Genomic DNA, 15118 nt, shown 5'->3' on the forward strand with positions numbered 1-15118 from the left:
CCGATCACGCGTGTGCCCAGGGGGCCTTCAAATCCTCAGCACACATCAGGCATGTGATGTGTACTGACTCCAGCAGAGACAATCACATAAAGCCAGTGCTTCTCCCTGCCTCGGGGGAATGTGCATGGGAATGGGGAGTGGGACCCGAGGGGGGACTGCGATGGGTGGAAGATTTCCCTTGGGGTGGGCTGGTGAGGGCTGTTTTCCGGAGCTTGGAGGAAGTGAGATGGGGCTGGGAGCAAATGCCCTCCCTTCTGCACAGCACTGTGTCCCAGTCATCTTGTGCTGACACCTTCAGTGGACACAGACAAAACCCAGGGAATCCCACACACCTCAGAGATCATATCCTCTGCTTCCTGAGCTCCTGCTCTGTCCTCAACCCGCCTGGGACTGTGGAGGACCATGGATGCCAAGCTGGGGTGAGGCAGTGCTGGCAACACTCTGAATCTTCCTCAGGAGCTGTTCAAGAAATTGGTGCCTGCCCACTGCCTGGGCTCCATCTGGTCCCAGCGAGACCGCAGGGACCACAAATTCCTGGCACCCACCATCCGTGACACTGTGGCACACACGAACACCTTGGCCAACAGTGTCATCGCTACGTGCCTCGGGGCCCTGGGCATGACAGCGCAGGACAGGGCCAGGATGGTAGAGCTGTGGATTCATGTGGCCGAGGTAAGTCATGGGAGGCCCATGGAGGCCCTGTCTGGAGTCATGGGAATTGCCTCTTGTTTCTCAGCTGTCGATATTGAAGTCTGTGGTCTGAGTCCCTGCACTGGCCCTAGACACTCCTGCCAGGGCCACACTGACCTTGACTTGAGGTCCTGGTGGTGGCAAGCTCACTTCCTTCCTGTGCTCCTTCCTTGTGTTCAGCTAAAAATCCTTGTGCCTGGCAGTGTTACTCCTCAGGTCCCAGGTGTGCCCTCCCTGGGTTTCCTGGGCATCTGTCTCATCCAGGACAGGAGAAGTCCATGAGGGGACAGAATCCAGAGCTGGAGAGCTCCAGCCCCCACTCACAGCTCAATCTCTTCCCTTCCCTAGGGGTGCCTAGGCCTCAGAAATTTCGCATCCTTCCACACGATCTTTTCTGCTCTGCAGAGCCCTGCCATTAAGCGTCTCAAACACACCTGGGGACAAGTGTCCAGGTGGGTAGGCTGCCCTCCATCCAAGCACCACGAGGGGGAGGTGGACCCTGCACCCGGCATTGGGTCGCCATGGCCCCGCAGTCAGCTGAGACCACCTGGGAGACAGTGAATGCCTGGGACACGGACTGATCTGGTTGCTGGGTCCCTGAGCCTCTCAGGGCCCTTAGGCCAGCGGTTCTGCCCAGGAACTCATTTCCTTCAATATCAGATCCTGACTTGAGCCCAGTTGGAGATTCTCAAGTGTTTCCTTTGCAGCAACAGAAATCTCCATCCAACTGAAACCAAGAGTGTTCAAAACTGATCTGTGTGGTAGATATGGGAATGGAGGCCCCAGGTGACAACAGGAGAGGCCCCTCCCCAGTCCCATGGGGACCTCGGGGCTCAGAGCAACCCAGTGAAATCCCTCATCCAGGCCCCAGGCTGTTTGGGTCTTCTGGGATGTCAAACAAACGGGATTTGCCCTTCGACCACCCCATAATCTTTCTTTCTTTCTTTCCCCACTCCCCCAGAGAGAGATCCTACACCTTTAAGAAGTGGTGCAGGGGACAGCAGCACGTGAGCAAGAGACTGTTCCTGAAGGTAACCTGGGGCTGGAGATCTGGGAGGAGGAGTATGCGAGGGGGCCGGGAACATCCTGAGGGCAGCCTAGGAAGTGAGGCTATGGTGAGGCCATCCTAGGGTTCAGAGACCCCTGTCGGTGGGGCAGGAAGGAGATGCCGCACGGCCACCACCAACACCCTCTGCCCTCTCCCTCCATGTCTCAGTTTGGTTATTGTCGGGACACACTCTGGGAGTGCAGAGGTCAGGACCGTGGTCAGTGGTGGGGCAGGGAGAGGGGTGAAGGCAGCGGGGACAGGGACTCTGGCTGGGACAGAGAGTGGCCTCTCCTCAGTGGGTCCTTGAGCAAGTCTCTGCCCCTCTGTGGGCCTCGGTCTCCTCCTCTGGGAAATGGAGGGAGATGACATGGTGCAGGCCTCACGGCAGGGTGATACCGTCCAAGGGAGGACAGGAATGGGAGGAGATTTGTGCTGGCTCCTCCTCGAGAGCTGAGGGGAGAGCAGTGATGACAGTCAGATGACAGGGAGTCCTCAGGAGAGCCCTGGAGGCAGGTGGAGTTCTCCCCACTCTTTCCTGATGAGGAAAGAGTCTCAGGGAAGCCTGGGCAGGCCCAAGGTCACACAAGAGTGAGTCTTGGAGCCAGGACTGGTCTAGAATCAGAGCACCCTGGAGGTGGGAACAGCATAGGCAGCAGGGGACTGGAGCCAGATGGCCAGGGTCTGAGGTCAGGGGCCTTGAGGGACATGTGGAAGGGAGCAGGGCCTCTCTGACCCTGTCCTCGGCACTGACAGGAGGCGACCTCCGTGTTGGCCACTGCACAGAGGGGCCGCCATGGAGCCCGGGAGAGGCGGCGGCAGCAGGTGAGGGTGCCTGGGGGGAGGTGCCCAGGAGTCAGAGGAGAGGGTGCTCCCCCTCCCAGCTAGAGGCCTGCCCCAGGAGAGGGGCCTTCCTCCTCCAGCACATCTGCTGTGGCTGCCGAGCCTGAAGTGCCTGCACTGGCAGTGAGCAGGAGGAGGCCTGGAAGGGCTGGGAGCAGGGTGGTTTTGGGGTGGGGAGGGACAGGGGCCACACCCCCTGGGATTGGCCCACACCCAGCCCTGGGACGTGACTGGGGGAGTTTGGTGTTCCTGGAGGGGAGGGGAGGAGGGCATTGTGTGTGGTGGGGGCCCCTGAGGGTCCTAGGCTACTGTACATGGGAGCCTGGGGTGGGCAGGTCCCTGGGGTAAGGGGTTTCAGGGGAGGGTTCATGGGGGCACCTGAGTGCTGGAACTCATCACCATCCCCACCTTGATGGAGCAGGGTGTCATCCCCTCCCTCGAGATGATCTTCAGTTACCTGGAGCTGCTGCATGATGAGACGGATTATTATGTGGAGGTGAGTGAGCCTGGAGGTGGGGCCCTGGGATCAGGCTCCTGAGGGTTTGGGAGGAGAGAGTCCTGCCTGAGCCCTGAGCTCTCACACTTGGAAAGGTCCTCTCTGCAGAGCCTCCCAGCCTCCTGTGGAAGCCAGGGCATCAGGCCCATCTCAGCAATGAGTGATGGGAGGCTCTGCCTAGGCCGCCATCCAGGCTCCCAGGGCTGCTGAGGCTCAGAGCTGCCTGGCTGTGTGGCCACAGGAGGTGGTGTCTGAGCTGGACTCAGCCTCTCCCTCTGGCCCTGCCCAAGAGGGAAGAGAAGTCGGTCCCCTCCCAGTCAGGAAGCACATCAGAGGCTGAGCTGTCCCTTCCTGCCTGAGGCCTCAGTCTCCCCATGTGTCATCAGAGAGGGTTAGATTACAAGGTCTCAGCTCCTCTGCCCCCAGGTCTGGAGCCCAGAGCCTGGCCCAGGTCCAAGTCCGGTCTCTGGAAGGGCCTGCCCACTGGCAGCAGTGCAACACTGGAAGGGGTGGGATGGGGGCTAGTTCTGGGCTAAGGGGGCTGTTTCTGATGGACTTTGGCTGTCTGCCTTCCAGGGCAATGTGCTCAGCTGTCGGAATGAGGTAAGGAGCTGCGGCCTCACTGTGGTGAGTGTGGGTGTGTGGGAATGAGAGAGCCCAGCCCCCCTTTCATAACAAGCCCTCTAACTCAATCCCTGGGGTCGGACATTTATTTGCAGAGTTCAATATACAGAGCTGGGGATCCTATGGTGTTGGCTGGTGGGGGAAGGGCTGGCATCAATGACCCCTTCCTGGTAGAGGATCTATTTCGGGCCAACTGTGAGAACAGGCACGTCCTGACTGGAATTGCAGGGAAGGAGAGTTCCCAAGTTGGCAAAGGCCCCACACTGGCTCCTTGTCCCCCTCCTCACCCCCTCCAAGAGCCCTGCAGGGTCCCCCACCCAGGCCTTGTCTCCATCCTGTCCTTCCTCTGTCCCAGGAATTCAAATTCATCAAGGACATCGAGATGGTCCAGAAGGCTGCAAATCTGTACACCGTGCAGCCCGATGAGCATTTGGGGGCCTGGTTCCAGGCCGTGGAGCCCCTGAGCGAGGAGGCGAGGTGAGACGGGGCAGGAGTTGGGTGAGGGCAGGGCAGACTCTCTCTGCAGACCAGCTCCAGAGCCCATGGCCGTGGCTCCATGGTCAGCCTCAGATCTGGCTGCATGGTGACCCCTGGGGCCCTGGGACTCCAGCTGCTGGGAGGCTCTGGGAGGCACAGCTCAGGCGTGGCTCCTGGGAGCCCACAACTTCACTCTGTCCTGTAGCTACAGCCTGTCCTGTCAGCTGGAGCCACGATACCAGTGGACCAGAAAGATTCGACTCTTCTTCAAAGACAAGAAGAGCCAGTCATCTTCCCGCCCAGGGCTGAGTGAGTGTCTGGACTGGCAGTGGCTGAATCCAGGGGCTCAGTACAGATTCAGGCCAAGTCTGGGCCAGGGGAGTCAGACAGCTGTGGTGCTGGGGCCCCAGCTCCACCGCTGAGCAGTCCTGTCACGGGCGATTCCCCTCGCATTTCTGGGACTGGTTTGTTCCTCTGTGAAGTGGGTGACACTAAATATCAGCCCCTGTGTCAGGGACATGGGGTGCTGTTGGCTGACTGAGCACTCAGCACCGGGGCTGGGGCACAGGGTACAGTGGGTGCGGGGAGGGGGGAGAGTATGCTGTGTTTCTGGGGGAGGCCCCCTAGGAAAGTCCTCTCTCTATCCAGACACCAGGCCTCCAAAATAGAGCCCAGCGGTGGTGGCAGATGACGCTCCTGAGACCAGCTGAACTGCAGCAGGGACACAGCGGGGACACTCAGGTGCATGGGGCCACCTCTCAGAGGCTGATGTGAATGAAAACTTTGTGATCCATTTCCTGGGGTCCCTGAAGGCAACAAGGGAGTGGACGATCCCCCCATCTCCCTCACACATTTTCCCCAGCGCCTATTTCCCTCTTTGGAGGGGCCATGTTTTTGTTGTCAATGATAAATGCTAAGTTTGGGTATTCTATTAAATTTCTGATTTTTCTCAGCCTGGGAGTGGACATGTGATCCTTTCACTCTCTGTGCTCATGAAAATGAGATCCAGAATCTCACATTCCTCCTTGAATTCAGAAACCTCGCAGAGTCCTCAGCTCAGGGCATGTGGTGAAGGGAGAAGTGCCAGTGCTGTCCCTGGCTGCTGAAGGACAGTCCTGTGTCCCCCTCACTCAGAGGACAGGATCATTGCAGTGTGGTTCACCTGGTCCTGGAGCAGAAGCGGCCCCTCCGATCTCCCGGGGCTGAGACGTTGGAGGGACTTTCTCTGGCAGAACAACAGCCACGGAAACGGGGGTGTCTTTAAAAGTAGCACTTGCTTGGGGCCAGCCCAGTGGTGCAGCGGTTCAGTTCCCATGGTCCCCTTTGGCCACCTGAGGTACGCTGGTACAGATCCCGAGTGCGGACCTAAGCATCCCTTGTCCAGCCACGCTGTGGCAGGTATCCCGCATATAAAGTAGAGGATGATGGGCACGGATGTTAGCTCAGGGTCAGTCTTCCTCAGCAAAAATAGGAGGACTGGCTGCAGATGTTAGCTCAGACCTAACCTTCCTCAATAGCCAAAAAGCTGGCCCTGGCCTGTGCCTAGCACAATTCCTGCCCAGGACCGTGGCTGCCTTTCTGCACTTGGAGGACGAGGGAACATTTTCCCAGTTCCTCTTGCCCAAATGAGGAACTTGTTTTCTGATTCAGTCCCTGGAATTGCATCCACTGTAAGTGGGGAAAATCCTGTAAAACCTCAAAATGTGCACGTGGAGAGGGCGAGGCTAGAGGAAGGCCCTGTGCAAAGGGACTAAGGGCAGGCAGGACCCTCCCTCTCTGGGCCCCTCTAGGGTCTCCCTGTTCACCTTTGACCTGGGCTTGGTCCTCCTGGGATTCGGGTCCATGACTCTGATTCCCACTTCCTGCTTATTTTCTCTCCAAGGGGAAAGATTGGGGAGGCAGATTTTAGCGCCACAGCCAGGTCTCCCTCCACGAACCTGGTGCTCCCTGTGAACTAGGATTTTCAGAATCCCTGCACTTCCGCATGCAATTCTCTCTTAGGGCAGAAATTCCCTAGATGCCCCTAGCCTTTCTTTCAGGTCCATCATGGCCACTCCTTCCAGGCTGGACCTGATGGATCCCAGGTGAGCTCTGGTTTTCCAGGATAACAGACCATCATCCTGACCAGGAATGACCCCACAGTGTTCCTTGCTGCCCAGGGTGACCTCTGGGCCTGTGTGGTTCTCAGATCCATGGTCTTGGACAATCACCAGTTTACACACTCTGGTGTAATTTGACTGGCTTTTCCGAAAGTGGCAGCTGGGCCCGAGCCCATGAAGCATGTAGCCCCTGGGGTGACTAGGGTCTTTTCCACAGTCTTGTGTGGTGGTTCTGTCATCGAGGTGTGAACCTTTCCTGTTGGGAAGTTGGAAACATGAGGCCTAAGAAAGGTGTGAGTTGGGGGTCCTGCGGGCAATGCCACCAAACTAACGTTCTGTGGATGTGCATGGACACAGCCTCACCAAGTATAATCCGGAAATGCTCCCCATGTGGGTGTCCCACAGACACTGGTCTGGCTCAACTGGAGAACCCGCCTGAGAACCAACAGCTACGGGGTGACCACCCGGCATTTCGAGCTTCATCCCCAGGAAACACCATGTAAGCAAGGACCAGATGAATCGCTTGTCTCTTCTGAGTTATCCCCTCCTTCCTGATCACTGCAAGTGTCACTCAGACACTTGGCAGGCCGGACTCTGCCAGGGAGGCCGTCTCAGGACAGCCAGAAGCTGAGGATCAATCCTGGTTCCCGGCAGCCCAGGCCCTTGCTGATGCGGCACAGCCACCCAGGAAAGAGACTTGCCAGAGGAAGGTGGGGAAGGCTGTGCTGTCCCTCCAGGGAGAAAGAGTCGTGGCAGGTCCCAGGGCTAGTCCAGGGCCAGGATGAAGGCATGGGTGTCCCATGAGTGTCTCCTCCAGGACTGGGGTGCTCCTGAGAGCCGACCCGGCAGGTAGCAACATTCAGTAAGTCACGTGGGTGCAGCTGTGGCAGAGGAGGGACAATTTATCCCATCTTTGAGTTTCCCAGTTGGAAATTGGTTGCTGAAGTCCATGAGTAAAGCAGTTAGAAAATCTGGGTGACATGTTAATTTTTGAAGGAAAGTATGAGTTACCAAAACTGGCTTCCCAAGAGCTAACTAAAGGGAAGAGAAAATAACAATGTGAATCTCTTGAAATCCCTCAGGTGCATATAGTGTCAGAGAGAAATCGTCAGAATATTTGAGGAACTGGAAAGCAGGGTTCTGTTTAAACTGTTGCAGGTGTAAGGTGGGGATGGGTGCTTGCATCTCGTCTTCCAGTGTAAGTGAAAACAAGATCACATTAGGAGTGAACTCAGTCTTTCCAAAGTGGTGTAAGACATGGGATTGTACTCCTCACTCACGTCCCTCAAGAATCTCTTGCCACGTGGTCCATTCATTGATGCATCTTCCATTTACAGGAGCTAACAAAAAAATCTGTCCCATTGACAGCCATACCATCCAGCTAAATTCCACCTCACCCAACTCACAGTGTCCCGCAAGCCTCTCTTGGTGATCTGTCTCATCACAGTGAGGGATTCATGCCAGAGTATTCCAGAACCCTGGGAACCATATTCATACCGCCTCCAATTGCCAAGACAGGAGGGTCTCTGAATGGGAAACCTGACTCTCAAACACTGCCTTTCCCTTGGTTCGCCTTAGGATTTCTCCCTGAATGACATGATTGGCCCATTCACCTGACTGCTGCCCCCTCGGTTTTGGTGGCTCTGGAAGAGGTACCAAGATGTACTGGCCTTTCCTTCACCATTGAGGAGACCAATGAGAACCCTTCTTGACTCCTCAACCTGCCCTTAGGTTTTGATGTGTACACTGCCTGTCCCAGTGACCACAAGACCTTGGAGACCACTCTGACTCTCCTTAGGGAATTGAACTCTCTCTAACTACAACCACCAGACTAGAGCAAAACTGGGGCCACTGTTTTAGGAACAACTTCAGCATTTGCAGCTAAGGTTGGAACACTTCTGGAGATCTACCAAAGCCCCTGGGTAAGGGGTCTGGATTCTAGAGAGAGAGATTCTGGTCTTCACCAATCAGTTCTCTCATCCAATCATAGGGAAAGGCAGAAGCTCTACGCATGTCATCCCAAGGACTTCTCAGTTTGTGAGATTATTAACTGGGTTGGGAGGGAAGATGAGGGTGAAGGAGAAGTGCCATGGAAACATTGAGACTCAGCCCAGGGTCATGCTCAAGGCCAATGCATCCACCGCACAGCTCCTGGGAACATTGGCTGAGGACAGCTCACAGCTCTTTCCCTCACAGGACATGCCCACAGCATAGGGAACCGCCTAACCTTAGGACACAGCCCTCTCGAGGGACAGCCAGAGGCCCATGTCTGGCTGATAAGGGAATAGAAGCCTGGTCTCAATTTGGGACAACACCAAAGGGCTGTCCCAGCTCCAGAGATCCTTGAGAGTTGGCAGAGACTCAGTGGCAACTGTCTTGGCCTTCAGCTTCTCCTTCAACTATCTCCGCCTTGCTAACTTCCCATAGGGATATCTCCCCAGAACACTTCCCTAAACCTTCCACATGGAATCCTCCCCCTCACAGTCTCTTTCCAGGGCCCCATCTGTGACAGGCAGTAATCAGGAGACATTAATGCAGAACACAGCAGCATGAGATTCGGCAAATGCTGTTCTGGAAGAATGATCTGTTAGACAATCTGAGAGGGTAGGTCATTGTAATCTCCAGGATAACTTAGGTAATGCTCCAGTAATAAAGGCAACAATTGAGAAATTCATGACTAAAGATGTATTTCTCCTCAGATTTACATCATACATTGATAGTTGAGGTGAAGGGACCCCTGCTTCCTAAGTCACGTGGGGCAAGGCTGATGGAGGCCCCATGATCTTGTTGGTACACCATCTGAAACTGATGCCTTCTTCAGTTGCCACCAAAGGACAGAAAGAGCACCTAGGGTCTTACACCTCCTCTTTTATTCTTTGGCTTATAAGTGATGCCATTGGTTGGAAGGTGCCACATATCCTATCCAAAACCAAGAGGTCTAGGAGACATAGTCTTCTGTGTGCGAGAGTGAAAGCAGAAGTGGATGCTGGCACCACACTCTCTTTCTTTTCACCAAAGGATATGATTGCTTTCCCTCTCACATAGAGAATTCACTCACCCTCTTTCCCAAGGAGGACATCTGAAGACCCAGTAGACTCAGAAACCCTAGCCGACCCTTGGGCTAATGGGACAAAGACTTCAGGGACCACACATGACAAAGAATACAGAACTCGCAGGAGTGGATCAGAAAATTCACTAAAGAAATGAACAAGGACTATTATAATAAGCAGAAACAAGAAACACTGGGGATGGGGAGAACCTGACATCCTCAATTGTCACATCATCCTATTCCAAATACTCAGTCTCCTGCAAGAAGCTGCAGGGCATACAAAGGGACAAAGAAGGATGGCTCATACAGAGGAAAACTTAATGATTAGAAGGGGCCCTTGAGGAAGCACTGAGGGGTTACTGCAGAAACTTTTGTCTGCTTGTTGCTATTCACATTCCTGTGCTGAGCCTATGTCTTCATAAGCTTGTCGCAGGGATGCTGAACAGCTCTGTTTCAGGGTAAGACAGAGTCAGAGGTCATGGATACCAGCACCTGATTTGTCTATTCTCTTCTGTCTTTCTCCATGACTATATCTACTGTCTCATCTTGCTTTACAAGCAAAACCTGGAAAACCTACCAAAGCAATTGTTTTTGGGTTTTTCTACCAATAGTACAGAAAATATGGCTGTTACTTTTGGTGCTGAAACTCAATTTTGTGGAGCAAATTTCAACCTGAATTTGAAGTTTGTTTAAAATAGTTAAACATAGAATAACCATATGACCTGGCACTTCCACTCCTAGATATTTACCCCCTAAAATCAAACACAGGTATACAACCAACAATTTGTCTAGGAATATTCACATCAGCCCTGTGCATAATAGTCCAAGGTGCAAGGTCCATCAACTGATGAAGGGAGAAACAAAAATGGGGACATCCATGCAATGGGATATGAATCAGCCATGGAAAGAAGTGAACTGCTGATGTGTGTATAATCTTTAAAAACACTATGCTAGTGAAAGAAGGCAGACACAAAAGGAGAAATCTTTGTGTTTCTATAGATACGAAAAGTCCAGAAAAGGCAGATCAATAGATAGAATGTCCCTTCCTGGTTGCCAGAGGTTGGGCATAGGGAGGAATGCGGAGCGACTGCTTAATTTATATGCGGTTTCCTTTAGGATGATGAAATCTTGTGGTCCAGACAGCAGTGATGATTGCACAGCACTGGGAATGTCCTAAACCCCACTGAATTGTGGGTGATTCACCTTTTCACAGTGAATTTTACGTGACGTGAATTTTACCTTAATTTAAGAAAACAATACAGAGTTCATTAGCTCCCACAACAGAGTGTCAAGAGCCCCTGTGGCTCAAGGATGAAAGGGCTCTATCAACAACCTCATGACTACTCCAGGAGTGGTAGATTTTCATTTTCTCTCATAGTGAGAGTGTTCTGTCCATTGTCACAAGACTATTCGATCCTTGGCCCCAAATGTCCAAAGACAGTGAGAGAAAATATGCCCTGTCATACCCCTTTTCACTAGACAGGGCTTTCCTTCCAGAAGCCCCAAGGGAACTTTCTGGGTCAGGGTTGCAATCCAGCCCATCACTAAGCTACACTTTGAGCAGTGACAGGATTGCATTCAATTCCTTCCCCACTGTTCTCAGGTGAGAAGAAAAGGTCATGTCGCCTGAGTCCATGAGATGGGAAACACCCAAACCAAACTTAGGTTCTAGCAAGGAGAAAGCCATCAGTACACAAATAACTCCCTGTTCTAGGATTTAATTTTCTTATTAATAGACTTTACTTTTGAGAATAATTTTAAGTTTACAGAAAAATTCAGCATGGGGCTGGCTCAGTGGCATAGTGGTTAAGTTTGTATGTTCCAGTTTGGTGGCCCGGGTGTCCCAGGCTCGATCCCAGGTGCAGACCTATGTACCACTGATGAAGCCATGCTGTGGTGTTGTCCCACATACAAAATATAGGAAGATTGGCACAGATGTCAGCTCAGCAGCAGTCTTCCTCAAGCAAAAAGAGGAAGATTAGCAATACATGTTAGCTCAGGGCCAATCTTCCCCAGCAAAAAAATATATATATATATACAGCAGACAGCACAACTTCCAATATCCTCCCTCATACCCCAGTTCACACACACTTTCCCTTGTCATCAATATCTTGCATTTGTGAGATACATTGGTTATATTTGATGAGCCAACACTGATACAATATAAAGTAAACAGCTTATATTAGGGTTCACTCTGTGTGTTTTATCTTTAATGGGCTTTGAAGAATGTATAAGGACATCTATCCACTGTTACAGTATCACACAGCATAATTTCTCTGCTCTAAAAATCCTCTGTGCTCCTCCTATTCATTCCTCCCTCCCTCTGCCCAAGTCCCGGTAACTACTGAAGTTTTTACCATCTCCTTGGTTTTGCCTTCTCCAAAATGGCACATAATTGGAATCATACAGTGTGCAGCCTTTTCCAATTGGCTTCTTTTACTAAGAAATGTGCATTTAAGATTCCTCCATGTTTTTTTCTTGGCTTGATAATTCATTTCTTTTCTATTGCTGAATAATATTCCATTGTTTGAATAGACAACAGTTTGTTTATCCATTTACCTCTTGGAGGGCATCTTGTTTATTTGCCATCTTTTCCAATAATGAATAAAGCTGACATAAACATTCAACTGTAGGTTTTGTGTGGATATATGTTTTCAATTCATTCAAGTATATACCAAGGAGTGAAATTGCTGGATCTTAGGGCAAGAATGTCTAGCTTTGTAAGACACTTCCAAACTCTCCTCCAAAGTGGCCGCACTGTCTTGCATTCCCAACAGCGATGGATGAAGCTTCCTGTTGCTCCATGTCCGCCTCAGCATTTGCAGTTGTCAGTGTTCTGGGTTTTGGCCGTTCTAATAGGCCTGTACTTGTATCTGATTGTTATTTCTAATTTGCATTTCCCTGATGGCAAGGATGTTGAGCATCTTTCTGTGTGCTCATTTGCCATCTGTGTATGAAAGGGCAGAAACAGAATGGACTGCAGGAAAAGAGATGGCTGGGATGACAGGAAGGCAGAGGCAGAGATGATCTTCAGGGCTGACTAGGCACTGACTATGCCCTCTGTCAGATAAATTGTGGTCTACCTAACATTGAGTTTTGAGTGAAAACTCCATAGTATCTGGTTGTGCACACATATATCTTATTGAGGCTTGAGTTTTTATATATGTTTTTACTGAAAGATGCTGTAAGCCCTATGTATAAACAGGTTGCTGTACAGCAGGTGATGACAGTGTCAGAGATGATGAGAGTCTATCTTGAGTGGATGGTGTCTGCCATGCAAGCAGCATGTGTTGCCTATCACCATAGGCAGAAACCCAAACACTTCTGCCACTGCGTCTTAGTATTGGAGTCTCCAAGGAAAACACAACGCAGCCAAGCACTGGGTGGAACAATGCTTTACTCACACAGAGGAGACAGAGCAAGATCAGTTTCAGTGGTAGGCAGTGGTCCCCCATGGCCAGTGGGTTCCTCCTGGCAGCTGAAGCAGCGCAGCTGGCCTGCACACACCCTTCACATGCTGTAGAAGAAAGAACCTGACCCCCTCTGCAAGGGACAAGTATAGCAGTGGAGTTGGCCAGCTGCCATGTGACGCCCAAGCTTAAGCAGAACGAAGGAGAACACATTGAGTCTGGAATGGGAAAAGATAGTCCCACAAGAGGTGACAAGTCCAGCACAGGCTGTGCAGACTCCTTACCTCTTGGTGAGGAAGTGTTCCCCACCCAAGACTCCTTCCTAAGTGGCCCAGTGAGGGTCCACAGACCACATGAGCTGGATTGCCTCTCCCGGCAGTGTCAGTGGCAGCCAATGCCTCTCCCATTACGCATTTTCATTTTGCATTTGCCACCAGAGAGAGCCCTGAGAGGAGCTACATCTCTTTTATCTCTTGGAGGACACTTCATTCCTGAGAAGTTTCCGTATTCTTGGCTACATTGGGTTCATAATCTAATCATTTTTATATTTGTGTATGTAGCATGCGCAGTATCCCCTCTCTAATGTTCAGTTCACTTGCAACACTGGAGGTGCTTACTATTATATTTCTATTTTAGAGCTGAAGATTCTGAGGTCAGAAGAGATTACATAACATCTACGAAGTTATCACGTTTACTAAGTGCTGAAGCCATGTTACCAGGTCAGACAAGCTTCCTTCAGAGCTGACCTTTTTAACCTCTAACGACTTCTTGTAGAAAAGAGAAGAGTAAATGCAAGTGCTTTCTCAAGATCATTGATTGCAGGAGTTCTTTGAAAAGAAAACAAAAAGCAACGCCTTCGTGTTAGGAAAAACCTTACAGTTCTCCTTTACCCGGTGTCTCATCTTAATTTTCACACGGAACACCTCACTTCACCAAATCTGTGTGGGTTTTCCCCACACCAAGCAATTCCGTGGACACCAGCTGGGCGTTCTACAATTTAACCTAATTCTGACACTCTGTAGCTGGAGATAGCGTCAGATCCCACTGGTTGAGGGCTCAGTCCCATGACACTGCCCCCCACTTCAGATGCCAATGGCAAGTAGTAGGTCCCCAGGTTACCCACATTTTCTGTCCAATTTAACTACAAATCAAAGGTTACCACAACTTCCTCCTCAGGTTCGATTAATTTTCTAGAGCAGTTCACAGAACTCAGGGAATCATTTATATATGTTTACCAGTTTATTGAAGGATATGATGAATGATACAGATGAACAGCCTAATGAAGAGACACACAGGGTCAGGTTGGGGAGGGTCCCAAACATGAGAGCATCTGTCCCTGTGGAGTCGGGATGGATCACCCCCACTGTAGACAGATGTGTTCACCAACCTGGAGGCACCCCAAAGCCCATAGTATTGGGATTTCATGGAGGCTCCCTCACATAAGCATGACCGATTATTAACTCGACTTCCAGCCCCTCCTCTCTCTCTAGAGAAGTTGGAGGAGAAAGGGGGGATGGAAATCCCAAGCTTCTAATCACAGCCTGGTCTTTCTGGTGTCCAGCCTGCATCCAAAAGCCACACAGGAGCTCACCCAGAGTCGCCTAGTTAGAACAAAAGAAGCTTCTGTTGCTCTTGGCACTTAGGAATTTACCAGTGTTCCAGGAGCGCTGTGTCAGGAACTGTGGGCAGAGACCTATCTATATTTCCTATTATCTCACAACGTTTTTTCCATTTCACATTACTGTCTCCAGATACTGACTGTCGATACAGCACGTTTGCACCCTTCTCTGCTGTATTAAGCCTGGGTGGGCTTGACTGCTCCCAGAGGCCACAGACGGGGAAGCATCCGTAATCTGTAACGCCTGTTCATGAGTATCTGACTACAAATACTCTGCTCCTCAGGCATATGCAGACATGGATAAACTGCAGCCAGAGGCTCAAAATCCGGAAAGAAGGGGCTATTAGAAGCTGAATCCCTATAGAGGATAGAGGGGGGAGGAATTTTTCCTCTATTCTTCTAGGTTCTTCTGGCTGTTCTAAGAGTTAAATTGACATAAGACAGAAAAAAGGAGAAAAAGAAAACAAAGTTTAATAACATGTATGCATGGGAGAAACCTAGGAAAACTGAGAAACTCACCAAAACGGCTGAAGCCACCACCTTAATTACCAACTCAAGCTGAAGACACAGGGGATGTTGGCGGTGGGGGTTTGGGACTTCCAGGGGCAATTCATGTGGAGATGGGAAAGTAAATGTTTGGTAAATAATTGTTTGCCGTACCTGGCAGAGACTTTGGAGACAGAGAGGACTGTGATCCACCCGGCCTCTCTGGGTTCCTCGCTGTCTGTCACACCTCGTTCATATCACACTGTAGTTTCCATGGTGAG

At 51.2% G+C, this 15118-nt stretch overlaps 1 protein-coding gene across 50 annotated transcripts in view; it reads left to right on the forward strand.

Moving 5' to 3' along the window:
* LOC111771824 (ral guanine nucleotide dissociation stimulator-like) overlaps positions 1-5127 on the forward strand; it is a 91685-nt gene extending 86558 nt beyond the window's left edge. For 48 of the 50 annotated variants that reach the window (XM_070234918.1, XM_070234916.1, XM_070234919.1 and 45 more), the window contains 9 exons: positions 457-672; positions 1039-1142; positions 1652-1721; positions 2492-2560; positions 3000-3074; positions 3651-3677; positions 4054-4175; positions 4381-4484; positions 4824-5127. In XM_070234918.1, coding sequence (XP_070091019.1) covers positions 457-672; positions 1039-1142; positions 1652-1721; positions 2492-2560; positions 3000-3074; positions 3651-3677; positions 4054-4175; positions 4381-4484; positions 4824-4843 — 807 coding nt within the window. In that variant the 3' untranslated portion in view covers positions 4844-5127. The remainder of the gene's footprint in view (positions 1-456; positions 673-1038; positions 1143-1651; positions 1722-2491; positions 2561-2999; positions 3075-3650; positions 3678-4053; positions 4176-4380; positions 4485-4823) is intronic. The other 2 variants (XM_070234950.1, XM_070234949.1) reach the window with 1 other exon arrangement.
* Positions 5128-15118: the final 9991 nt, after the last annotated feature.

Source organism: Equus caballus, chromosome 15 (assembly GCF_041296265.1).
Source record: "Equus caballus isolate H_3958 breed thoroughbred chromosome 15, TB-T2T, whole genome shotgun sequence".
NCBI lineage: Eukaryota > Metazoa > Chordata > Mammalia > Perissodactyla > Equidae > Equus > Equus caballus.